Source organism: Phyllobates terribilis, unplaced genomic scaffold, assembly GCF_046119375.1.
Source record: "Phyllobates terribilis strain yellow unplaced genomic scaffold, ASM4611937v1 Scaffold_7__3_contigs__length_470593459, whole genome shotgun sequence".
Taxonomy (NCBI): Eukaryota; Metazoa; Chordata; class Amphibia; order Anura; family Dendrobatidae; genus Phyllobates; species Phyllobates terribilis.
Window position 1 is genome coordinate 17,393,131 of NW_027362767.1, and position 26,358 is coordinate 17,419,488.

Sequence of the window (26,358 nt, forward strand, 5' to 3'; positions counted from 1 at the left end):
AGCTGATAGGTGACAGATTACTATATATTATGGCTTTCACTGGATTCTTGGCTGTTCATTTAAAAAAAAAAAGACTGAATATAAAAGTAACACCCTGGTGATAAAGAGATGAAGATGACTTGTGTGAAGCCTAAAAATAATGCTAAAATAGCTGTTACACCAGTGCAGTTATGAGAAATAATAATAATGACATTTCTGCCAGAAATAAATGTTACCGAAGACTTGCAGAAATCTAAAGACCCCCTGAATAAACCTAGAACAATACTCCATAAACCAATCACTGCCCGCACTGTACATCGAGACCAGCAATTGTGTAAGGACAGTTTGTGTTTATCATTAATAGGAACCTGTGGGGTCAGATAACGCTGTTAGGGCGAATCTGCAGGTTAATAGCGTTAGAGAGTTGCCCGGCCGATGTACTGAAAGTGCGGCTTCGGGGGTAAAAAGTGACCTTTATCCCACACAGGAGACGCCGGCGCGGCTACATCACTGCTGAAAACACTGTGAACGGCGGCTGTAAGCGCAGCACGCTCCGCACTAATGCACTGCATTAACCCTATATCTGCAGGTTCATTGTAAAGGTTTTTAGCGGCTCTTTCAGGTTGCAAATAAAGTGAAAAAAAAAGACAAGTATTTCCCATTTTTCATTATAACTTCCCCCTCCCGATATCATGAAAAAAGGAATATAAGAATAGCTTAAATATTAAGCCTTTTATGCTGCCATATCAGAGGCAATAAAAGTGCACGCGCCATAAAACCCTCTAATGTCCTTGAGTCAGGAAAGGGGGAGAGGGTGGGGGGTAAATGATCCGGTCTCATGGTGTAGATTTGTTTTTAGCGATGGAGTCTGTACGTTTCTAACTACCCTGATGTTAGGCCTCATTCAGACGTCAGTGACTTTCTCCAACTAAAAAAATCAGTCCAAGTTTCATCAGTGATTTATTTATATGAGAGTTTGGTCGGGTGGCAATTTTTACCATCAACGTTTGTCCGAGTTTCATTCTTTGTTCTCAGATTTGAAGAAAACGTTTCTCTGTCCGTTAATGAAGAACGGACGGCGCACGGACGGCATCCAAGTGCAGACCGATGATTTATTCCTGGACCTGTAGACTCGCATTGCTGATTTATATCAGACACTTGGGTCAATATCGGATGTCTCCACCATTTTGGCGGACGTCTCGGTCAGACATAGGAATAGCCCCGTTCACTTATAGATGCGAATGTGAAAAACATGAATCTGGTAAGAGAAAACCGGAGGTGTGAACGAGGCCTGAGGTGTCAGTAGTAATGCCTGATTATATACATAGAGGGTATATACACAGGACGTATATACACGACTTACTGCAAGTTTCGCCTCGTGACATGTCGGCTTCACAGGTATTCTTATTATGTTTCATTTCTTCCCTCTCTATATTCTGCAATGTTTTTTTGTGTTTTCAGCCTCTGAGTGAAAGTAAAATGCTTGAATAAATGTAGTTTTTTTCTTTTTGCATCTAACAATGTGACTTTTTACCTCCTTTTCCTGACGTCATTATTACGCTGCTTTTTATTTTATGTTTTGCTGTAACATCATTTTCCAGCCGGGTCTGTGTCTTATTTATACTGACTGTGATTGTCGGCTCCTTTCTGAGCTCTGCGCGGCGTTTTCTCGCTCGTCCATGTTATTTATACTGACTGTGATTGTCGGCTCCTTTCTGACCTCTGCGCGGCGTTTTCTCGCTCGTCCCCGTTATTTATACTGAATGTGATTGTCGGCTCCTTTCTGAGCTCTGCGCGGCGTTTTCTCGCTCGTCCTCGTTATTTACACTGAATGTGATTGTCGCCTCCTTTCTGAGCTCTGCGTGCTGTTTTCTCGCTCGTCCCCGTTATTTATACTGAATGTGATTGTCGGCTCCTTTCTGAGCTCTGCGCGGCGATTTCTCGCTCGTCCCCGTTATTTATACTGAATGTGATTGTCGGCTCCTTTCTGAGCTCTGCGCGGCGTTTTCTCGCTCGTCCCCGTTATTTATACTGACTGTGATTGTCAGCTCCTTTCTGAGCTCTGCGCGGAATTTTCTCGCTCGCCCCCGTTATTTATACTGACTGTGATTGTCGGCTCCTTTCTGAGCTCTGCGCGGCGTTTTCTCGCTTGCCCCCCGTTATTTATACTGAATGTGATTGTCGGCTCCTTTCTGAGCTCTGCGCGGCGTTTTCTCGCTCGTCCCTGTTATTTATACTGACTGTGATTGTCGGCTCCTTTTTGAGCTCTGCGCGGCGTTTTCTCGCTCGTCCCCGTTATTTATACTGACTGTGGTTGTCGGCTCCTTTCTGAGCTCTGCGTGGCGTTTTCTCGCTCGTCCCCGTTATTTATACTGAATGTGATAGTCGACTCCTTTCTGAGCTCTGCGCGGCGTTTTCTCGCTCGCCTCCGTTATTTATACTGAATGTGATTGCCGGCTCCTTTCTGAGCTCTGCGCGGCGTTTTCTCGCTCGCCCCCGTTATTTATACTGACTGTGATTGTCGGCTCCTTTCTGAGCTCTGCGCGGTGTTTTCTCGCTCGTCCCCGTTATTTATACTGACTGGTTGTCGGCTCCTTTCTGAGCTCTGCGCAGCGTTTTCTCGCTCGTCCCCGTTATTTATACTGAATGTGATTGTCGGCTCCTTTCTGAGCTCTGCGCAGCGTTTTCTCGCTCGCCCCCATTATTTCTACTGACTGTGGTTGTCGGCTCCTTTCTGAGCTCTGCGCAGCGTTTTCTCGCTCGCCCCCGTTATTTATACTGACTGCCATTGTCGGCTCCTTTCTGAGCTCTGCGCGGCGTTTTCTCGCTCGCCCCCGTTATTTATACTGAATGTGATTGTCGGCTCCTTTCTGAGCTCTGCGCGGCGTTTTCTCGCTCGTCCCCGTTATTTATACTGAGTGTGGTTGTCGGCTCCTTTCTGAGCTCTGCGCGGCGTTTTCTCGCTGTCCCCGTTATTTATACTGACTGTGATTGTCGGCTCCTTTCTGAGCTCTGCGCAGCGTTTTCTCGCTCGCCCCCGTTATTTATACTGACTGTGGTTGTCGGCTCCTTTCTGAGCTCTGCGCAGCGTTTTCTCGCTCGCCCCCTTTATACTGACTGCGATTGTCGGCTCCTTTCTGAGCTCTGCGCGGCGTTTTCTCGCTCGCCCCCGTTATTTATACTGAATGTGATCGTCGGCTCCTTTCTGAGCTCTGCGCAGCGTTTTCTCGCTCGCCCCCGTTATTTATACTGAATGTGATTGTCGGCTCCTTTCTGAGCTCTGCGCGGCGTTTTCTCGCTCGCCCCCGTTATTTATACTGAATGTGATTGTCGGCTCCTTTCTGAGCTCTGCGCGGCGTTTTCTCGCTCGTCCCCGTTATTTATACTGACTGTGGTTGTCGGCTCCTTTCTGAGCTCTGCGCGGCGTTTTCTCGCTCGTCCCCGTTATTTATACTAACTGTGATTGTCGGCTCCTTTCTGAGCTCTGTGCAGCGTTTTCTCGCTCGCCCCCGTTATTTATACTGAATGTGATTGTCGGCTCCTTTCTGAGCTCTGCGCGGAGTTTTCTCGCTTGTGCCCGTTATTTATACTGAATGTGATTGTCGGCTCCTTTCTGAGCTCTGTGCGGAGTTTTCTAGCTTGTCCCCGTTATTTATACTGACAGTGATTCTCGGCTCCTTTCTGAGCTCTGCGCAGCGTTTTCTCGCTTGCCCCCGTTATTTATACTGAATGTGATTGTCGGCTCCTTTCTGAGCTCTGCGCGGCGTTTCCTCGCTCTTCCCCGTTATTTATACTGAATGTGATTGTCGGCTCCTTTCTGAGCTCTGCGCGGCGTTTTCTCGCTCGTCCCCGTTATTTATACTGACTGTGATTGTCGGCTCCTTTCTGAGCTCTGCGCGGAGTTTTCTCGCTTGTGCCCGTTATTTATACTGAATGTGATTGTCGGCTCCTTTCTGAGCTCTGCGCAGAGTTTTCTCGCTTGTCCCCGTTATTTATACTGACTGTGATTGTCGGCTCCTTTCTGAGCTCTGCGCAGCGTTTTCTCGCTTGCCCCCGTTATTTATACTGAATGTGATTGTCGGCTCCTTTCTGAGCTCTGCGCTGCGTTTTCTCGCTCTTCCGCGTTATTTATACTGACTGTGGTTGTCGGCTCCTTTCTGAGCTCTGCGCAGCGTTTTCTCGCTCGCCCCCGTTATTTATACTGTGATTGTCGGCTCCTTTCTGAGCTCTGCGCGGCGTTTTCTCGCTCGTCCCCGTTATTTATACTGAATGTGATTGTCGGCTGCTTTCTGAGCTCTGCGCAGCGTTTTCTCGCTCGCCCCCGTTATTTATACTGAATGTGATTGTCGGCTCCTTTCTCAGCTCTGCGCGGCGTTTTCTCGCTCGCCCCCGTTATTTATGCTGACTGTGATTGTCGGCTCCTTTCTGTGCTCTGTGCGGCGTTTTCTCACTCGTCCCTGTTATTTATACTGAATGTGATTGTCGGCTCCTTTCTGAGCTCTGCGCGGCGTTTTCTCGCTCGCCCCCGTTATTTATACTGACTGTGATTGTCGGCTTCTTTCTGAGCTTTGCGCGGCGTTATCTCGCTCGTCCCCGTTATTTATACTGAATGTGATTGTCGGCTCCTTTCTGAGCTCTGCGCGGCGTTTTCTCGCTCGTCCCCGTTATTTATACTGACTGTGATTGTCGGCTCCTTTCTGAGCTCTGCGCGGAGTTTTCTCGATTGTCCCCGTTATTTATACTGAATGTGATTGTCGGCTCCTTTCTGAGCTCTGGGCGGCGTTTTCTCGCTTGCCCCCGTTATTTATACTGACTGTGATTGTCGGCTCCTTTCTGAGCTCTGCGCGGCGTTTTCTCGCTCGCCCCCGTTATTTATACTGACTGTGATTGTCGGCTCCTTTCTGAGCTCTGCGCGGCGTTTTCTCGCTCCCCCCAGTTATTTATACTGACTGTGGTTGTCGGCTCCTTTCTGAGCTCTGCGCGGCGTTTTCTCGCTCGCCTCCGTTATTTATACTGAATGTGATTGTCGGCTCCTTTCTGAGCTCTGCGCAGCGTTTTCTCGCTCGCCCCCGTTATTTATACTGACTGTGATTGTCGGCTCCTTTCTGAGCTCTGCGCGGTGTTTTCTCGCTCGTCCCCGTTATTTATACTGACTGGTTGTCGGCTCCTTTCTGAGCTCTGCGCGGCGTTTTCTCGCTCGTCCAAGTTATTTATACTGACTGTGATTGTCGGCTCCTTTCTGAGCTCTGCGCGGCGTTTTCTCGCTCGTCCCCGTTATTTATACTGACTGTGATTGTCGGCTCCTTTCTGAGCTCTGCGCAGCGTTTTCTCGCTCGTCCCCGTTATTTATACTGAATGTGATTGTCGGCTCCTTTCTGAGCTCTGCGCAGCGTTTTCTCGCTCGTCCCCGTTATTTCTACTGACTGTGGTTGTCGGCTCCTTTCTGAGCACTGCGCAGCGTTTTCTCGCTCGCTCCCGTTATTTATACTGACTGCGATTGTCGGCTCCTTTCTGAGCTCTGCGCGACGTTTTCTCGCTCGCCCCAGTTATTTATACTGAATGTGATTGTCGGCTCCTTTCTGAGCTCTGCGCAGCGTTTTCTCGCTCGCCCCCATTATTTCTACTGACTGTGGTTGTCGGCTCCTTTCTGAGCTCTGCGCAGCGTTTTCTCGCTCGCCCCCGTTATTTATACTGACTGCCATTGTCGGCTCCTTTCTGAGCTCTGCGCGGCGTTTTCTCGCTCGCCCCCGTTATTTATACTGAATGTGATTGTCGGCTCCTTTCTGAGCTCTGCGCGGCGTTTTCTCGCTCGTCCCCGTTATTTATACTGAGTGTGGTTGTCGGCTCCTTTCTGAGCTCTGCGCGGCGTTTTCTCGCTGTCCCCGTTATTTATACTGACTGTGATTGTCGGCTCCTTTCTGAGCTCTGCGCAGCGTTTTCTCGCTCGCCCCCGTTATTTATACTGACTGTGGTTGTCGGCTCCTTTCTGAGCTCTGCGCAGCGTTTTCTCGCTCGCTCCCTTTATACTGACTGCGATTGTCGGCTCCTTTCTGAGCTCTGCGCGGCGTTTTCTCGCTCGTCCCCGTTATTTATACTGACTGTGATCGTCGGCTCCTATCTGAGCTCTGCGCAGCGTTTTCTCGCTCGCCCCCGTTATTTATACTGAATGTGATTGTCGGCTCCTTTCTGAGCTCTGCGCGGCGTTTTCTCGCTCGCCCCCGTTATTTATACTGAATGTGATTGTCGGCTCCTTTCTGAGCTCTGCGCGGCGTTTTCTCGCTCGTCCCCGTTATTTATACTGACTGTGGTTGTCGGCTCCTTTCTGAGCTCTGCGCGGCGTTTTCTCGCTCGTCCCCGTTATTTATACTAACTGTGATTGTCGGCTCCTTTCTGAGCTCTGTGCAGCGTTTTCTCGCTCGCCCCCGTTATTTATACTGAATGTGATTGTCGGCTCCTTTCTGAGCTCTGCGCGGAGTTTTCTCGCTTGTGCCCGTTATTTATACTGAATGTGATTGTCGGCTCCTTTCTGAGCTCTGCGCGGAGTTTTCTAGCTTGTCCCCGTTATTTATACTGACTGTGATTGTCGGCTCCTTTCTGAGCTCTGCGCAGCGTTTTCTCGCTTGCCCCCGTTATTTATACTGAATGTGATTGTCGGCTCCTTTCTGAGCTCTGCGCGGCGTTTCCTCGCTCTTCCCCGTTATTTATACTGAATGTGATTGTCGGCTCCTTTCTGAGCTCTGCGCGGCGTTTTCTCGCTCGTCCCCGTTATTTATACTGACTGTGATTGTCGGCTCCTTTCTGAGCTCTGCGTGGAGTTTTCTCGCTTGTGCCCGTTATTTATACTGAATGTGATTGTCGGCTCCTTTCTGAGCTCTGCGCGGAGTTTTCTCGCTTGTCCCCGTTATTTATACTGACTGTGATTGTCGGCTCCTTTCTGAGCTCTGCGCAGCGTTTTCTCGCTTGCCCCCGTTATTTATACTGAATGTGATTGTCGGCTCCTTTCTGAGCTCTGCGCTGCGTTTTCTCGCTCTTCCGCGTTATTTATACTGACTGTGGTTGTCGGCTCCTTTCTGAGCTCTGCGCAGCGTTTTCTCGCTCGCCCCCGTTATTTATACTGTGATTGTCGGCTCCTTTCTGAGCTCTGCGCGGCGTTTTCTCGCTCGTCCCCGTTATTTATACTGAATGTGATTGTCGGCTGCTTTCTGAGCTCTGCGCAGCGTTTTCTCGCTCGCCCCCGTTATTTATACTGAATGTGATTGTCGGCTCCTTTCTGAGCTCTGCGCGGCGTTTTCTCGCTCGCCCCCGTTATTTATGCTGACTGTGATTGTTGGCTCCTTTCTGTGCTCTGTGCGGCGTTTTCTCACTCGTCCCTGTTATTTATACTGAATGTGATTGTCGGCTCCTTTCTGAGCTCTGCGCGGCGTTTTCTCGCTCGCCCCCGTTATTTATACTGACTGTGATTGTCGGCTTCTTTCTGAGCTTTGCGCGGCGTTATCTCGCTCGTCCCCGTTATTTATACTGAATGTGATTGTCGGCTCCTTTCTGAGCTCTGCGCGGCGTTTTCTCGCTCGTCCCCGTTATTTATACTGACTGTGATTGTCGGCTCCTTTCTGAGCTCTGCGCGGAGTTTTCTCGATTGTCCCCGTTATTTATACTGAATGTGATTGTCGGCTCCTTTCTGAGCTCTGCGCGGCGTTTTCTCGCTTGCCCCCGTTATTTATACTGACTGTGATTGTCGGCTCCTTTCTGAGCTCTGCGCGGCGTTTTCTCGCTCGCCCCCGTTATTTATACTGACTGTGATTGTCGGCTCCTTTCTGAGCTCTGCGCGGCGTTTTCTCGCTCCCCCCAGTTATTTATACTGACTGTGCTTGTCGGCTCCTTTCTGAGCTCTGCGCGGCGTTTTCTCGCTCGCCTCCGTTATTTATACTGAATGTGATTGTCGGCTCCTTTCTGAGCTCTGCGCAGCGTTTTCTCGCTCGCCCCCGTTATTTATACTGACTGTGATTGTCGGCTCCTTCCTGAGCTCTGCGCGGTGTTTTCTCGCTCGTCCCCGTTATTTATACTGACTGGTTGTCGGCTCCTTTCTGAGCTCTGCGCGGCGTTTTCTCGCTCGTCCAAGTTATTTATACTGACTGTGATTGTCGGCTCCTTTCTGAGCTCTGCGCGGCGTTTTCTCGCTCGTCCCCGTTATTTATACTGACTGTGATTGTCGGCTCCTTTCTGAGCTCTGCGCAGCGTTTTCTCGCTCGTCCCCGTTATTTATACTGAATGTGATTGTCGGCTCCTTTCTGAGCTCTGCGCAGCGTTTTCTCGCTCGTCCCCGTTATTTCTACTGACTGTGGTTGTCGGCTCCTTTCTGAGCACTGCGCAGCGTTTTCTCGCTCGCTCCCGTTATTTATACTGACTGCGATTGTCGGCTCCTTTCTGAGCTCTGCGCGGCGTTTTCTCGCTCGCCCCCGTTATTTATACTGAATGTGATTGTCGGCTCCTTTCTGAGCTCTGCGCGGCGTTTTCTCGCTCGCCCCCGTTATTTATACTGAATGTGATTGTCGGCTCCTTTCTGAGCTCTGCGCGGCGTTTTCTCGCTCGTCCCCGTTATTTATACTGACTGTGGTTGTCGGCTCCTTTCTGAGCTCTGCGCGGCGTTTTCTCGCTCGTCCCCGTTATTTATACTGACTGTGATTGTCGGCTCCTTTCTGAGCTCTGCGCAGCGTTTTCTTGCTCGCCCCCGTTATTTATACTGAATGTGATTGTCGGCTCCTTTCTGAGCTCTGCGCGGCGTTTTCTCGCTCTTCCCCGTTATTTATACTGACTGTGATTGTCGGCTCCTTTCTGAGCTCTGCGCGGAGTTTTCTCGCTTGTCCCCGTTATTTATACTGAATGTGATTGTCGGCTCCTTTCTGAGCTCTGCGCGGAGTTTTCTCGCTTGTCCCCGTTATTTATACTGACTGTGATTGTCGGCTCCTTTCTGAGCTCTGCGCAGCGTTTTCTCACTCGCCCCCGTTATTTATACTGAATGTGATTGTCGGCTCCTTTCTGAGCTCTGCGCGGCGTTTTCTCGCTCGCCCCCGTTATTTATGCTGACTGTGATTGTCGGCTCCTTTCTGTGCTCTGCGCGCCGTTTTCTCACTCGTCCCTGTTATTTATACTGAATGTGATTGTCGGCTCCTTTCTGAGCTCAGCGCGGCGTTTTCTCGCTCGCCCCCGTTATTTATACTGACTGTGATTGTCGGCTTCTTTCTGAGCTTTGCGCGGCGTTATCTCGCTCGTCCCCGTTATTTATACTGAATGTGATTGTCGGCTCCTTTCTGAGCTCTGCGCGGCGTTTTCTCGCTCGTCCCCGTTATTTATACTGACTGTGATCGTCGGCTCCTTTCTGAGCTCTGCGCAGCTTTTTCTCGCTTGCCCCCGTTATTTATACTGAATGTGATTGTTGGCTCCTTTCTGAGCTCTGCGCGGCGTTTTCTCGCTCTTCCCCGTTATTTATACTGACTGTGGTTGTCGGCTCCTTTCTGAGCTCTGCGCGGAATTTTCTCGCTTGTCCCCGTTATTTATACTTAATGTGATCGTCGGCTCCTTTCTGAGCTCTGCGCAGCGTTTTCTCGCTTGCCCCCGTTATTTATACTGAATGTGATTGTCGGCTCCTTTCTGAGCTCTGCGCGGCGTTTTCTCGCTCTTCCCCGTTATTTATACTGACTGTGGTTGTCGGCTCCTTTCTGAGCTCTGCGCAGCGTTTTCTCGCTCGCCCCCGTTATTTATACTGACTGTGATTGTCGGCTCCTTTCTGAGCTCTGCGCGGCGTTTTCTCGCTCGTCCCCGTTATTTATACTGAATGTGATTGTCGGCTCCTTTCTGAGCTCTGCGCAGCGTTTTCTCGCTCGCCCCCGTTATTTATACTGAATGTGATTGTCGGCTCCTTTCTGAGCTCTGCGCGGCGTTTTCTCGCTCGCCCCCGTTATTTATGCTGTGATTGTCGGCTCCTTTCTGTGCTCTGCGCGGCGTTTTCTCACTCGTCCCTGTTATTTATACTGAATGTGATTGTCGGCTCCTTTCTGAGCTCTGCGCGGCGTTTTCTCGCTCGCCCCCGTTATTTATACTGACTGTGATTGTCGGCTTCTTTCTAAGCTTTGCGCGGCGTTATCTCGCTCGTCCCCGTTATTTATACTGAATGTGATTGTCGGCTCCTTTCTGAGCTCTGCGCGGCGTTTTCTCGCTCGTCCCCGTTATTTATACTGACTGTGATTGTCGGCTGCTTTCTGAGCTCTGCGCGGAGATTTCTCGCTTGTCCCAGTTATTTATACTGAATGTGATTGTCGGCTCCTTTCTGAGCTCTGCGCGGCGTTTTCTCGCTTGCCCCCGTTATTTATACTGACTGTGATTGTCGGCTCTTTTCTGAGCTCTGCGCGGCGTTTTCTCGCTCGCCCCCGTTATTTATACTGACTGTGATTGTCGGCTCCTTTCTGAGCTCTGCGCGGCGTTTTCTCGCTCCCCCCAGTTATTTATACTGACTGTGGTTGTCGGCTCCTTTCTGAGCTCTGCGCGGCGTTTTCTCGCTCGCCCCCGTTATTTATACTGACTGTGATTGTCGGCTCCTTTCTGAGCTCTGCGCGGCGTTTTCTCGCTCGCCCCCGTTATTTATACTGACTGTGGTTGTCGGCTCCTTTCTGAGCTCTGCGCGGCGTTTTCTCGCTCGTCCCCGTTATTTATACTGACTGTGATTGTCGGCTCCTTTCTGAGCTCTGCGCAGCGTTTTCTCGCTCGCCCCCGTTATTTATACTGACTGTGGTTGTCGGCTCCTTTCTGAGCTTTGCGCAGCGTTTTCTCGCTTGCCCCCGTTATTTATACTGACTGTGGTTGTTGGCTCATTTCTGAGCTCTGCGCGGCGTTTTCTCGCTCGTCCCCGTTATTTATACTGACTGTGATTGTCGGCTCCTTTCTGAGCTCTGCACAGCGTTTTCTCGCTCGTCCCCGTTATTTATACTGAATGTGATTGTCGGCTCCTTTCTGAGCTCTGCGCAGCGTTTTCTCGCTCGTCCCCGTTATTTCTACTGACTGTGGTTGTCGGCTCCTTTCTGAGCACTGCGCAGCGTTTTCTCGCTCGCTCCCGTTATTTATACTGACTGCGATTGTCGGCTCCTTTCTGAGCTCTGCGCGGCGTTTTCTCGCTCGCCCCCGTTATTTATACTGAATGTGATTGTCGGCTCCTTTCTGAGCTCTGCGCGGCGTTTTCTCGCTCGCCCCCGTTATTTATACTGAATGTGATTGTCGGCTCCTTTCTGAGCTCTGCGCCGCATTTTCTCGCTCGTCCCCGTTATTTATACTGACTGTGGTTGTCGGCTCCTTTCTGAGCTCTGCGCGGCGTTTTCTCGCTCGTCCCCGTTATTTATACTGACTGTGATTGTCGGCTCCTTTCTGAGCTCTGCGCAGCGTTTTCTCGCTCGCCCCCGTTATTTATACTGAATGTGATTGTCGGCTCCTTTCTGAGCTCTGCGCGGCGTTTTCTCGCTCTTCCCCGTTATTTATACTGACTGTGATTGTCGGCTCCTTTCTGAGCTCTGCGCGGAGTTTTCTCGCTTGTCCCCGTTATTTATACTGAATGTGATTGTCGGCTCCTTTCTGAGCTCTGCGCGGAGTTTTCTCGCTTGTCCCCGTTATTTATACTGACTGTGATTGTCGGCTCCTTTCTGAGCTCTGCGCAGCGTTTTCTCACTCGCCCCCGTTATTTATACTGAATGTGATTGTCGGCTCCTTTCTGAGCTCTGCGCAGCGTTTTCTCGCTCGCCGTTATTTATACTGAATGTGATTGTCGGCTCCTTTCTGAGCTCTGCGCGGCGTTTTCTCGCTCGCCCCCGTTATTTATGCTGACTGTGATTGTCGGCTCCTTTCTGTGCTCTGCGCGCCGTTTTCTCACTCGTCCCTGTTATTTATACTGAATGTGATTGTCGGCTCCTTTCTGAGCTCAGCGCGGCGTTTTCTCGCTCGCCCCCGTTATTTATACTGACTGTGATTGTCGGCTTCTTTCTGAGCTTTGCGCGGCGTTATCTCGCTCGTCCCCGTTATTTATACTGAATGTGATTGTCGGCTCCTTTCTGAGCTCTGCGCGGCGTTTTCTCGCTCGTCCCCGTTATTTATACTGACTGTGATCGTCGGCTCCTTTCTGAGCTCTGCGCAGCTTTTTCTCGCTTGCCCCCGATATTTATACTGAATGTGATTGTTGGCTCCTTTCTGAGCTCTGCGCGGCGTTTTCTCGCTCTTCCCCGTTATTTATACTGACTGTGGTTGTCGGCTCCTTTCTGAGCTCTGCGCGGAATTTTCTCGCTTGTCCCCGTTATTTATACTGAATGTGATTGTCGGCTTCTTTCTGAGCTCTGCGCGGAGTTTTCTCGCTTGTCCCCGTTATTTATACTTAATGTGATCGTCGGCTCCTTTCTGAGCTCTGCGCAGCGTTTTCTCGCTTGCCCCCGTTATTTATACTGAATGTGATTGTCGGCTCCTTTCTGAGCTCTGCGCGGCGTTTTCTCGCTCTTCCCCGTTATTTATACTGACTGTGGTTGTCGGCTCCTTTCTGAGCTCTGCGCAGCGTTTTCTCGCTCGCCCCCGTTATTTATACTGACTGTGATTGTCGGCTCCTTTCTGAGCTCTGCGCGGCGTTTTCTCGCTCGTCCCCGTTATTTATACTGAATGTGATTGTCGGCTCCTTTCTGAGCTCTGCGCAGCGTTTTCTCGCTCGCCCCCGTTATTTATACTGAATGTGATTGTCGGCTCCTTTCTGAGCTCTGCGCGGCGTTTTCTCGCTCGCCCCCGTTATTTATGCTGTGATTGTCGGCTCCTTTCTGTGCTCTGCGCGGCGTTTTCTCACTCGTCCCTGTTATTTATACTGAATGTGATTGTCGGCTCCTTTCTGAGCTCTGCGCGGCGTTTTCTCGCTCGCCCCCGTTATTTATACTGACTGTGATTGTCGGCTTCTTTCTAAGCTTTGCGCGGCGTTATCTCGCTCGTCCCCGTTATTTATACTGAATGTGATTGTCGGCTCCTTTCTGAGCTCTGCGCGGCGTTTTCTCGCTCGTCCCTGTTATTTATACTGACTGTGATTGTCGGCTGCTTTCTGAGCTCTGCGCGGAGATTTCTCGCTTGTCCCAGTTATTTATACTGAATGTGATTGTCGGCTCCTTTCTGAGCTCTGCGCGGCGTTTTCTCGCTTGCCCCCGTTATTTATACTGACTGTGATTGTCGGCTCCTTTCTGAGCTCTGCGCGGCGTTTTCTCGCTCGCCCCCGTTATTTATACTGACTGTGATTGTCGGCTCCTTTCTGAGCTCTGCGCGGCGTTTTCTCGCTCCCCCCAGTTATTTATACTGACTGTGGTTGTCGGCTCCTTTCTGAGCTCTGCGCGGCGTTTTCTCACTCGCCCCCGTTATTTATACTGACTGTGATTGTCGGCTCCTTTCTGAGCTCTGCGCGGCGTTTTCTCGCTCGCCCCCGTTATTTATACTGACTGTGGTTGTCGGCTCCTTTCTGAGCTCTGCGCGGCGTTTTCTCGCTCGTCCCCGTTATTTATACTGACTGTGATTGTCGGCTCCTTTCTGAGCACTGCGCAGCGTTTTCTCGCTCGCCCCCATTATTTATACTGACTGTGGTTGTCGGCTCCTTTCTGAGCTTTGCGCAGCGTTTTCTCGCTTGCCCCCGTTATTTATACTGACTGTGGTTGTTGGCTCATTTCTGAGCTCTGCGCGGCGTTTTCTCGCTCGTCCCCGTTATTTATACTGACTGTGATTGTCGGCTCCTTTCTGAGCTCTGCGCAGCGTTTTCTCGCTCGCCCCCGTTATTTATACTGACTGTGGTTGTCGGCTCCTTTCTGAGCTTTGCGCAGCGTTTTCTCGCTCGCCCCCGTTATTTATACTGACTGTGGTTGTTGGCTCCTTTCTGAGCTCTGCGCAGCGTTTTCTCGCTTGCCCCCGTTATTTATACTGAATGCGATTGTCGGCTCCTTTCTGAGCTCTGCGCGGCGTTTTCTCGCTCTTCCCCGTTATTTATACTGACTGTGGTTGTCGGCTCCTTTCTGAGCTCTGCGCAGCGTTTTCTCGCTCGCCCCCGTTATTTATACTGACTGTGATTGTCGGCTTCTTTCTGAGCTTTGCGCGGCGTTATCTCGCTCGCCCCCGTTATTTATACTGAATGTGATTGTCGGCTCCTTTCTGAGCTCTGCGCGGCGTTTTCTCGCTCGTCCCCGTTATTTATACTGAATGTGATTGTCGGCTCCTTTCTGAGCTCTGCGCAGCGTTTTCTCGCTCGCCCCCGTTATTTATACTGAATGTGATTGTCGGCTCCTTTCTGAGCTCTGCGCGGCGCTTTCTCGCTCGCCCCCGTTATTTATGCTGACTGTGATTGTCGGCTCCTTTCTGTGCTCTGCGCGGCGTTTTCTCACTCGTCCCTGTTATTTATACTGAATGTGATTGTCGGCTCCTTTCTGAGCTCAGCGCGGCGTTTTCTCGCTCGCCCCCGTTATTTATACTGACTGTGATTGTCGGCTTCTTTCTGAGCTTTGCGCGGCGTTATCTCGCTCGTCCCCGTTATTTATACTGAATGTGATTGTCGGCTCCTTTCTGAGCTCTGCGCGGCGTTTTCTCGCTCGTCCCCGTTATTTATACTGACTGTGATCGTCGGCTCCTTTCTGAGCTCTGCGCAGCTTTTTCTCGCTTGCCCCCGTTATTTATACTGACTGTGATTGTCGGCTCCTTTCTGAGCTCTGCGCGGCGTTTTCTCGCTCGCCCCCGTTATTTATACTGAATGTGATTGTCGGCTCCTTTATGAGCTCTGCGCAGCGTTTTCTCGCTCGCCCCCGTTATTTATACTGAATGTGATTGTCGGCTCCATTCTGAGCTCTGCGCGGCGTTTTCCCGCTCGCCCCCGTTATTTATGCTGTGATTGTCGGCTCCTTTCTGTGCTCTGCGCGGCGTTTTCTCACTCGTCCCAGTTATTTATACTGAATGTGATTGTCGGCTCCTTTCTGAGCTCTGCGCGGCGTTTTCTCGCTCGCCCCCGTTATTTATACTGACTGTGATTGTCGGCTTCTTTCTGAGCTTTGCGCGGCGTTATCTCGCTCGTCCCCGTTATTTATACTGAATGTGATTGTCGGCTCCTTTCTGAGCTCTGCGCGGCGTTTTCTCGCTCGTCCCAGTTATTTATACTGACTGTGGTTGTCGGCTCCTTTCTGAGCTCTGCGCGGCGTTTTCTCGCTCGCCCCCGTTATTTATACTGACTGATTGTCGGCTCCTTTCTGAGCTCTGCGCGGCGTTTTCTCGCTCGCCCCCGTTATTTATACTGACTGTGGTTGTCGGCTCCTTTCTGAGCTCTGCGCGCCGTTTTCTCGCTCGTCCCCGTTATTTATACTGACTGTGATTGTTGGCTCCTTTCTGAGCTCTGCGCAGCGTTTTCTCGCTCGCCCCCGTTATTTATACTGACTGTGGTTGTCGGCTCCTTTCTGAGCTCTGCGCGGCGTTTTCTCGCTCGCCCCCGTTATTTATACTGACTGTGGTTGTCGGCTCCTTTCTGAGCTCTGCGCAGCGTTTTCTCGCTCGTCCCCGTTATTTATACTGACTGTGCTTGTCGGCTCCTTTCTGAGCTCTGCGCAGCGTTTTCTCGCTCGTCCCCGTCATTTATACTGACTGTGATTGTCGGCTCCTTTCTGCGCTCTGCGCAGCGCTTTCTCGCTCGCCCCCGTTATTTATACTGACTGTGGTTGTCGGCTCCTTTCTGAGCTCTGTGCAGCGTTTTCTCGCTCGCCCCCGTTATTTATACTGAGTGTGGTTGTTGGCTCCTTACTGAGCTCTGCGCGGCGTTTTCTCGCTCGTCCCCGTTATTTATACTGACTGTGATTGTCGGCTCCTTTCTGAGCTCTGCGCAGCGTTTTCTCGCTCGCCCCCGTTATTTATACTGACTGTGGTTGTCGGCTCCTTTCTGAGCTTTGCGCAGCGTTTTCTCGCTCGCCCCCGTTATTTATACTGACTGTGGTTGTTGGCTCCTTTCTGAGCTCTGCGCAGCGTTTTCTCGCTTGCCCCCGTTATTTATACTGAATGCGATTGTCGGCTCCTTTCTGAGCTCTGCGCGGCGTTTTCTCGCTTTTCCCCGTTATTTATACTGACTGTGGTTGTCGGCTCCTTTCTGAGCTCTGCGCAGCGTTTTCTCGCTCGCCCCCGTTATTTATACTGACTGTGATTGTCGGCTTCTTTCTGAGCTTTGCGCGGCGTTATCTCGCTCGCCCCCGTTATTTATACTGAATGTGATTGTCGGCTCCTTTCTGAGCTCTGCGCGGCGTTTTCTCGCTCGTCCCCGTTATTTATACTGAATGTGATTGTCGGCTCCTTTCTGAGCTCTGCGCAGCGTTTTCTCGCTCGCCCCCGTTATTTATACTGAATGTGATTGTCGGCTCCTTTCTGAGCTCTGCGCGGCGTTTTCTCGCTCGCCCCCGTTATTTATGCTGACTGTGATTGTCGGCTCCTTTCTGTGCTCTGCGCGGAGTTTTCTCACTCGTCCCTGTTATTTATACTGAATGTGATTGTCGGCTCCTTTCTGAGCTCAGCGCGGCGTTTTCTCGCTCGCCCCCGTTATTTATACTGACTGTGATTGTCGGCTTCTTTCTGAGCTTTGCGCGGCGTTATCTCGCTCGTCCCCGTTATTTATACTGAATGTGATTGTCGGCTCCTTTCTGAGCTCTGCGCGGCGTTTTCTCGCTCGTCCCCGTTATTTATACTGACTGTGATCGTCGGCTCCTTTCTGAGCTCTGCGCAGCTTTTTCTCGCTTGCCACCGTTATTTATACTGAATGTGATTGTCGGCTCCTTTCTGAGCTCTGCGCGGCGTTTTCTCGCTCTTCCCCGTTATTTATATTGACTGTGGTTGTCGGCTCCTTTCTGAGCTCTGCGCGGAATTTTCTCGCTTGTCCCCGTTATTTATACTGAATGTTATTGTCGGCTTCTTTCTGAGCTCTGCGCGGAGTTTTCTCGCTTGTCCCCGTTATTTATACTGACTGTGATCGTCGGTTCCTTTCTGAGCTCTGCGCAGCGTTTTCTCGCTTGCCCCCGTTATTTATACTGAATGTGATTGTCGGCTCCTTTCTGAGCTCTGCGCGGCGTTTTCTCGCTCTTCCCCGTTATTTATACTGACTGTGGTTGTCGGCTCCTTTCTGAGCTCTGCGCAGCGTTTTCTCGCTCGCCCCCGTTATTTATACTGACTGTGATTGTCGGCTCCTTTCTGAGCTCTGCGCGGCGTTTTCTCGCTCGTCCCCGTTATTTATACTGAATGTGATTGTCGGCTCCTTTCTGAGCTCTGCGCAGCGTTTTCTCGCTCGCCCCCGTTATTTATACTGAATGTGATTGTTGGCTCCATTCTGAGCTCTGCGCGGCGTTTTCTCGCTCGCCCCCGTTATTTATGCTGTGATTGTCGGCTCCTTTCTGTGCTCTGCGCGGCGTTTTCTCACTCGTCCCCGTTATTTATACTGAATGTGATTGTCGGCTCCTTTCTGAGCTCTGCGCGGCGTTTTCTCGCTCGCCCCCGTTATTTATACTGACTGTGATTGTCGGCTTCTTTCTGAGCTTTGCGCGGCGTTTTCTCGCTCGTCCCCGTTATTTATACTGACTGTGATTGTCGGCTCCTTTCTGAGCTCTGCGCAGAGTTTTCTCGCTTGTCCCGGTTATTTATACTGAATGTGATTGTCGGCTCCTTTCTGAGCTCTGCGCGGCGTTTTCTCGCTCCCCCCAGTTATTTATACTGACTGTGGTTGTCGGCTCCTTTCTGAGCTCTGCGCGGCGTTTTCTCGTTCGCCCCCGTTATTTATACTGACTGTGATTGTCGGCTCCTTTCTGAGCTCTGCGCGGCGTTTTCTCGCTCGCCCCCGTTATTTATACTGACTGTGGTTGTCGGCTCCTTTCTGAGCTCTGCGCGGCGTTTTCTCGCTCGCCCCCGTTATTTATACTGACTGTGGTTGTCGGCTCCTTTCTGAGCTCTGCGCAGCGTTTTCTCGCTCGTCCCCGTTATTTATACTGACTGTGCTTGTCGGCTCCTTTCTGAGCTCTGCGCAGCGTTTTCTCGCTCGTCCCCGTTATTTATACTGACTGTGATTGTCGGCTCCTTTCTGCGCTCTGCGCAGCGCTTTCTCGCTCGTCCCCGTTATTTATACTGACTGTGGTAGTCGGCTCCTTTCTGAGCTCTGCGCAGCGTTTTCTCGCTCGCCCCCGTTATTTATACTGACTGTGGTTGTCGGCTCCTTTCTGAGCTCTGTGCAGTGTTTTCTCGCTCGCCCCCGTTATTTATACTGAGTGTGGTTGTTGGCTCCTTACTGAGCTCTGCGCGGCGTTTTCTCGCTCGTCCCCGTTATTTATACTGACTGTGATCGTCGGCTCCTTTCTGAGCTCTGCGCAGCGTTTTCTCGCTTGCCCCCGTTATTTATACTGACTGTGATTGTCGGCTCCTTTCTGAGCTCTGCGCGGCGTTTTCTCACTCGTCTCTGTTATTTATACTGAATGTGATTGTCGGCTTATTTCTGAGCTCTGCGCGGCGTTTTCTCACTCGCCCCCGTTATTTATACTGACTGTGATTGTCGGCTTCTTTCTGAGCTTTGCGCGGCGTTATCTCGCTCGTCCCCGTTATTTATACTGAATGTGATTGTCGGCTCCTTTCTGAGCTCTGCGCGGCGTTTTCTCGCTCGCCCCCGTTATTTATACTGACTGTGATTGTCGGCTTCTTTCTGAGCTTTGCGCAGCGTTATATCGCTCGTCCCCGTTATTTATACTGAATGTGATTGTCGGCTCCTTTCTGAGCTCTGCGCGGCGTTTTCTCGCTCGTCCCCGTTATTTATACTGACTGTGATTGTCGGCTCCTTTCTGAGCTCTGCGCGGAGTTTTCTCGCTTGTCCCCGTTATTTATACTGAATGTGATTGTCGGCTCCTTTCTGAGCTCTGCGCGGCGTTTTCTCGCTCGCCCCCGTTATTTATACTGACTGTGATTGTCTGCTCCTTTCTGAACTCTGCGCGGCGTTTTCTCGCTCGCCCCCGTTATTTATACTGACTGTGATTGTCGGCTCCTTTCTGAGCTCTGCGCGGCGTTTTCTCGCTCTTCCCCGTTATTTATACTGACTGTGATTGTCGGCTCCTTTCTGAGCTCTGCGCAGCGTTTTCTCGCTCGCCCCCATTATTTATACTGACTGTGGTTGTCGGCTCCTTTCTGAGCTCTGCGCGGCGTTTTCTCGCTCGCCCCCGTTATTTATACTGACTGTGGTTGTCGGCTCCTTTCTGAGCTCTGCGCAGCGTTTTCTCGCTCGTCCCCGTTATTTATACTGACTGTGATTGTCGGCTCCTTTCTGAGCTCTGCGCAGCGTTTTCTCGCTCGTCCCCGTTATTTATACTGACTGTGGTTGTCGGCTCCTTTCTGAGCTCTGCGCGGAGTTTTCTCGCTTGTCCCCGTTATTTATACTGAATGTGATTGTCGGCTCCTTTCTGAGCTCTGCGCGGCGTTTTCTCGCTTGCCCCCGTTATTTATACTGACTGTGATTGTCGGCTCCTTTCTGAGCTCTGCGCGGCGTTTTCTCGCTCGCCCCCGTTATTTATACTGACTGTGATTGTCGGCTCCTTTCTGAGCTCTGCGCGGCGTTTTCTCGCTCCACCCAGTTATTTATACTGACTGTGGTTGTCGGCTCCTTTCTGAGCTCTGCGCGGCGTTTTCTCGCTCCCCCCAGTTATTTATACTGACTGTGGTTGTCGGCTCCTTTCTGAGCTCTGCGCGGCGTTTTCTCGCTCGCCCCCGTTATTTATACTGACTGTGGTTGTCGGCTCCTTTCTGAGCTCTGCGCGGCGTTTTCTCGCTCGTCCCCGTTATTTATACTGACTGTGATTGTGGGCTCCTTTCTGAGCTCTGCGCAGCGTTTTCTCGCTCGCCCCCGTTATTTATACTGACTGTGGTTGTCGGCTCCTTTCTGAGCTCTGCGCGGCGTTTTCTCGCTCGTCCCCGTTATTTATACTGACTGTGATTGTCGGCTCCTTTCTGCGCTCTGCGCAGCGCTTTCTCGCTCGTCGCCGTTATTTATACTGATTGTGGTTGTCGGCTCCTTTCTGAGCTCTGCGCAGCATTTTCTCGCTCGCCCCCGTTATTTATACTGACTGTGGTTGTCGGCTCCTTTCTGAGCTCTGTGCGGCGTTTTCTCGCTCGCCCCCGTTATTTATACTGAATGTGATTGTCGGCTCCTTTCTGAGCTCTGCGCGGCGTTTTCTCGCTCGCCCCCGTTATTTATACTGACTGTGATTGTCGGCTCCTTTCTGCGCTCTGCGCAGTGCTTTCTCGCTCGTCCCCGTTATTTATACTGACTGTGGTTGTCGGCTCCTTTCTGAGCTCTGCGCAGCATTTTCTCGCTCGACCCCGTTATTTATACTGACTGTGGTTGTCGGCTCCTTTCTGAGCTCTGCGCGGCGTTTTCTCGCTAGTCCCCGTTATTTATACTGAATGTGATTGTCGGCTCCTTTCTGAGCTCTGCGCAGCGTTTTCTCGCTCGCCCCCGTTATTTATACTGACTGTGGTTGTCGGCTCCTTTCTGAGCTCTGCGCGGCGTTTTCTCGCTCGCCCCCGTTATTTATACTGACTGTGGTTGTCGGCTCCTTTCTGAGCTCTGCGCAGCGTTTTGTCGCTCGTCCCCGTTATTTATACTGACTGTGATTGTAGGCTCCTTTCTGAGCTCTGCGCAGCGTTTTCTCGCTCGTCCCCGTTATTTATACTGACTGTGATTGTCGGCTCCTTTCTGCGCTCTGCGCAGCGCTTTCTCGCTCGTCCCCGTTATTTATACTGACTGTGGTTGTCGGCTCCTTTCTGAGTTCTGCGCAGCATTTTCTCGCTCGCCCCAGTTATTTATACTGACTGTGGTTGTCGGCTCCTTTCTGAGCTGTGCGCAGCGCTTTCTCGCTCGCCCCCGTTATTTATACTGAGTGTGGTTGTTGGCTCCTTACTGAGCTCTGCGCGGCGTTTTCTCGCTCGTCCCCGTTATTTATACTGACTGTGATCGTCGGCTCCTTTCTGAGCTCTGCGCAGCGTTTTCTCGCTTGCCCCCGTTATTTATACTGAATGTGATTGTCGGCTCCTTTCTGAGCTCTGCGCAGCGTTTTCTCGCTCGCCCCCGTTATTTATACTGACTGTGATTGTCGGCTCCTTTCTGAGCTCTGCGCGGCGTTTTCTCGCTCGTCCCCGTTATTTATACTGACTGTGATTGTCGGCTCCTTTCTGAGCTCTGCGCGGCGTTTTCTCACTCTTCTCTGTTATTTATACTGAATGTGATTGTCGGCTCCTTTCTGAGCTCTGCGCGGCGTTTTCTCGCTCGCCCCCGTTATTTATTCTGACTGTGATTGTCGGCTTCTTTCTGAGCTTTGCGCGGCGTTATCTCGCTCGTCCCCGTTATTTATACTGAATGTGATTGTCGGCTCCTTTCTGAGCTCTGCGCGGCGTTTTCTCGCTCGTCCCCGTTATTTATACTGACTGTGATTGTCGGCTACTTTCTGAGCTCTGCGCGGAGTTTTCTCGCTTGTCCCCGTTATTTATACTGAGTGTGATTGTCGGCTCCTTTCTGAGCTCTGCGCGGCGTTTTCTCGCTTGCCCCCGTTATTTATACTGACTGTGATTGTCGGCTCCTTTCTGAGCTCTGCGCGGCGTTTTCTCGCTCGCCCCCGTTATTTATACTGACTTTGATTGTCAGCTCCTTTCTGAGCTCTGCGCGGCGTTTTCTCGCTCCCCCCAGTTATTTATACTGACTGTGATTGTCGGCTCCTTTCTGAGCTCTGACCGGCGTTTTCTCGCTCGCCCCCGTTATTTATACTGACTGTGGTTGTCGGCTCCTTTCTGAGCTCTGCGCGGCGTTTTCTCGCTCGTCCCCGTTATTTATACTGAATGTGATTGTCGGCTCGTTTCTGAGCTCTGCGCGGCGTTTTCTCGCTCATCCTCGTTATTTATACTGACTGTGATTGTCGGCTCCTTTCTGAGCTCTGCGCGGCGTTTTCTCGCTCGTCCCCGTTATTTATACTGACTGTGATTGTGGGCTCCTTTCTGAGCTCTGCGCAGCGTTTTCTCGCTCGCCCCCGTTATTTATACTGACTGTGGTTGTCGGCTCCTTTCTGAGCTCTGCGCGGCGTTTTCTCGCTCGTCACCGTTATTTATACTGACTGTGATTGTCGGCTCCTTTCTGCGCTCTGCGCAGCGCTTTCTCGCTCGTCGCCGTTATTTATACTGATTGTGGTTGTCGGCTCCTTTCTGAGCTCTGCGCAGCATTTTCTCGCTCGCCCCCGTTATTTATACTGACTGTGGTTGTCGGCTCCTTTCTGAGCTCTGTGCGGCGTTTTCTCGCTCGCCCCCGTTATTTATACTGAATGTGATTGTCGGCTCCTTTCTGAGCTCTGCGCGGCGTTTTCTCGCTCGCCCCCGTTATTTATACTGACTGTGATTGTCGGCTCCTTTCTGCGCTCTGCGCAGTGCTTTCTCGCTCGTCCCCGTTATTTATACTGACTGTGGTTGTCGGCTCCTTTCTGAGCTCTGCGCAGCATTTTCTCGCTCGACCCCGTTATTTATACTGACTGTGGTTGTCGGCTCCTTTCTGAGCTCTGCGCGGCGTTTTCTCGCTAGTCCCCGTTATTTATACTGAATGTGATTGTCGGCTCCTTTCTGAGCTCTGCGCAGCGTTTTCTCGCTCGCCCCCGTTATTTATACTGACTGTGGTTGTCGGCTCCTTTCTGAGCTCTGCGCGGCGTTTTCTCGCTCGCCCCCGTTATTTATACTGACTGTGGTTGTCGGCTCCTTTCTGAGCTCTGCGCAGCGTTTTGTCGCTCGTCCCCGTTATTTATAATGACTGTGATTGTCGGCTCCTTTCTGAGCTCTGCGCAGCGTTTTCTCGCTCGTCCCCGTTATTTATACTGACTGTGATTGTCGGCTCCTTTCTGCGCTCTGCGCAGCGCTTTCTCGCTCGTCCCCGTTATTTATACTGACTGTGGTTGTCGGCTCCTTTCTGAGTTCTGCGCAGCATTTTCTCGCTCGCCCCAGTTATTTATACTGACTGTGGTTGTCGGCTCCTTTCTGAGCTGTGCGCAGCGCTTTCTCGCTCGCCCCCGTTATTTATACTGAGTGTGGTTGTTGGCTCCTTACTGAGCTCTGCGCGGCGTTTTCTCGCTCGTCCCCGTTATTTATACTGACTGTGATCGTCGGCTCCTTTCTGAGCTCTGCGCAGCGTTTTCTCGCTTGCCCCCGTTATTTATACTGAATGTGATTGTCGGCTCCTTTCTGAGCTCTGCGCAGCGTTTTCTCGCTCGCCCCCGTTATTTATACTGACTGTGATTGTCGGCTCCTTTCTGAGCTCTGCGCGGCGTTTTCTCGCTCGTCCCCGTTATTTATACTGACTGTGATTGTCGGCTCCTTTCTGAGCTCTGCGCGGCGTTTTCTCACTCTTCTCTGTTATTTATACTGAATGTGATTGTCGGCTCCTTTCTGAGCTCTGCGCGGCGTTTTCTCGCTCGTCCCCGTTATTTATACTGACTGTGATTGTCGGCTACTTTCTGAGCTCTGCGCGGAGTTTTCTCGCTTGTCCCCGTTATTTATACTGAGTGTGATTGTCGGCTCCTTTCTGAGCTCTGCGCGGCGTTTTCTCGCTTGCCCCCGTTATTTATACTGACTGTGATTGTCGGCTCCTTTCTGAGCTCTGCGCGGCGTTTTCTCGCTCGCCCCCGTTATTTATACTGACTTTGATTGTCAGCTCCTTTCTGAGCTCTGCGCGGCGTTTTCTCGCTCCCCCCAGTTATTTATACTGACTGTGATTGTCGGCTCCTTTCTGAGCTCTGACCGGCGTTTTCTCGCTCGCCCCCGTTATTTATACTGACTGTGGTTGTCGGCTCCTTTCTGAGCTCTGCGCGGCGTTTTCTCGCTCGTCCCCGTTATTTATACTGAATGTGATTGTCGGCTCCTTTCTGAGCTCTGCGCGGCGTTTTCTCGCTCATCCTCGTTATTTATACTGACTGTGATTGTCGGCTCCTTTCTGAGCTCTGCGCAGCGTTTTCTCGCTCGCCCCCGTTATTTATACTGACTGTGATTGTCGGCTCCTTTCTGAGCCACGCACGGCGTTTTCTCGCTCGTCCCCGTTATTTATACTGAATGTGATTGTCGGCTCCTTTCTGAGCTCTGCGCAGCATTTTCTCGCTCGCCCCCGTTATTTATACTGAATGTGATTGTCGGCTCCTTTCTGAGCTCTGCGCGGCGTTTTCTCGCTCGCCCCCGTTATTTATACTGACTGTGATTGTCGGTTCCTTTCTGTGCTCTGCGCGGCGTTTTCTCACTCGTCCCTGTTATTTATACTGAATGTGATTGTCGGCTCCTTTCTGAGCTCTGCGTGGTGTTTTCTCGCTCGCCCCGTTATTTATACTGACTGTGATTGTCGGCTTCTTTCTGAGCTTTGCGCAGCGTTATATCGCTCGTCCCCGTTATTTATACTGAATGTGATTGTCGGCTCCTTTCTGAGCTCTGCGCGGCGTTTTCTCGCTCGTCCCCGTTATTTATACTGACTGTGATTGTCGGCTCCTTTCTGAGCTCTGCGCAGAGTTTTCTCGCTTGTCCCCGTTATTTATACTGAATGTGATTGTCGGCTCCTTTCTGAGCTCTGCACGGCGTTTTCTCGCTTGCCCCCGTTATTTATACTGACTGTGATTGTCGGCTCCTTTCTGAGCTCTGTGCGGCGTTTTCTCGCTCGCCCCCGTTATTTATACTGACTGTGATTGTCGGCTCCTTTCTGAGCTCTGCGCGGCGTTTTCTCGCTCTTCCCCGTTATTTATACTGACTGTGATTGTCGGCTCCTTTCTGAGCTCTGCGCAGCGTTTTCTCGCTCGCCCCCGGTATTTATACTGACTGTGGTTGTCGGCTCCTTTCTGAGCTCTGCGCAGCGCTTTCTCGCTCGTCCCCGTTATTTATACTGACTGTGGTTGTCGGCTCCTTTCTGATCTCTGCGCAGCGTTTTCTCGCTCGCCCCCGTTATTTATACTGACTGTGGTTGTCGGCTCCTTTCTGAGCTCTGCGCAGCGTTTTCTCGCTCGCCCCCGTTATTTATACTGACTGTCGTTGTTGGCTCCTTTCTGAGCTCTGCGCGGAGTTTTCTCGCTCCTCCCCGTTATTTATACTGACTGTGATCGTCGGCTCCTTTCTGAGCTCTGCGCAGCGTTTTCTCGCTTGCCCCCGTTATTTATACTGAATGTGATTGTCGGCTCCTTTCTGAGCTCTGCGCAGCGCTTTCTCGCTCGTCCCCGTTATTTATACTGACTGTGGTTGTCGGCTCCTTACTGAGCTCTGCGTGGCGTTTTCTCGCTCGTCCCCGTTATTTATACTGACTGTGATCGTCGGGTCCTTTCTGAGCTCTGCGCAGCGTTTTCTTGCTTGCCCCCGTTATTTATACTGAATGTGATTGTCGGCTCCTTTCTGAGCTCTGCGCGGCGTTTTCTCGCTCTTCCCCGTTATTTATACTGACTGTGGTTGTCGGCTCCTTTATGAGCTCTGTGCAGCGTTTTATCGCTCGCCTCCGTTATTTATACTGACTGTGATTGTCGGCTCCTTTCTGAGCTCTGCGCGGCGTTTTCTCGCTCGTCCCCGTTATTTATACTGAATGTGATTGTCGGCTCCTTTCTGAGCTCTGCGCAGCGTTTTCTCGCTCGCCCCCGTTATTTATACTGAATGTGATTGTCGGCTACTTTCTGAGCTCTGCGCGGCGTTTTCTCGCTCGCCCCCGTTATTTATACTGACTGTGATTGTCGGCTCCTTTCTGAGCTCTGCGCGGCGTTTTCTCACTCGTCCCTGTTATTTATACTGAATGTGATTGTCGGCTCCTTTCTGAGCTCTGCGCGGCGTTTTCTCGCTCGCCCCCGTTATTTATACTGACTGTGATTGTCGGCTTCTTTCTGAGCTTTGCGCGACGTTTTCTCGCTCGTCCCTGTTATTTATACTGACTGTGATTGTCGGCTCCTTTCTGAGCTCTGCGCGGAGTTTTCTCGCTTGTCCCCGTTATTTATACTGAATGTGATTGTCGGCTCCTTTCTGAGCTCTGCGCGGCGTTTTCTCGCTTGCCCCCGTTATTTTTACTGACTGTGAATGTCGGTTCCTTTCTGAGCTCTGCGCGGCGTTTTCTCGCTCGCCCCCGTTATTTATACTGACTGTGATTGTCAGCTCCTTTCTGAGCTCTGCGCGGCGTTTTCTCGCTCCCCCCAGTTATTTATACTGACTGTGGTTGTCGGCTCCTTTCTGAGCTCTGCGCGGCGTTTTCTCGCTCGCCCCCGTTATTTATACTGACTGTGATTGTCGGCTCCTTTCTGAGCTCTGACCGGCGTTTTCTCG

The 26,358-nt window shown here is 51.3% G+C and overlaps 1 protein-coding gene across 5 annotated transcripts in view; it reads left to right on the forward strand.

The window, feature by feature from the left end:
* The first annotated feature begins 776 nt into the window (after nt 1-776).
* The window catches only part of LOC141152825 (exosome complex component RRP41-like), a 123,870-nt gene continuing 98,288 nt past the window's right edge, over nt 777-26,358 (forward strand). The window contains exon 1 of one of the 5 annotated variants that reach the window (XR_012247157.1): nt 777-1,377. Coding sequence is in view for 1 of the 5 variants with exons in the window: in XM_073637475.1 (XP_073493576.1) it covers nt 1,288-1,377 (90 nt within the window). In the remaining 4 variants the exon portion in view is untranslated. The remainder of the gene's footprint in view (nt 1,378-26,358) is intronic. The other 4 variants (XR_012247158.1, XR_012247156.1, XR_012247159.1 and 1 more) reach the window with 4 other exon arrangements.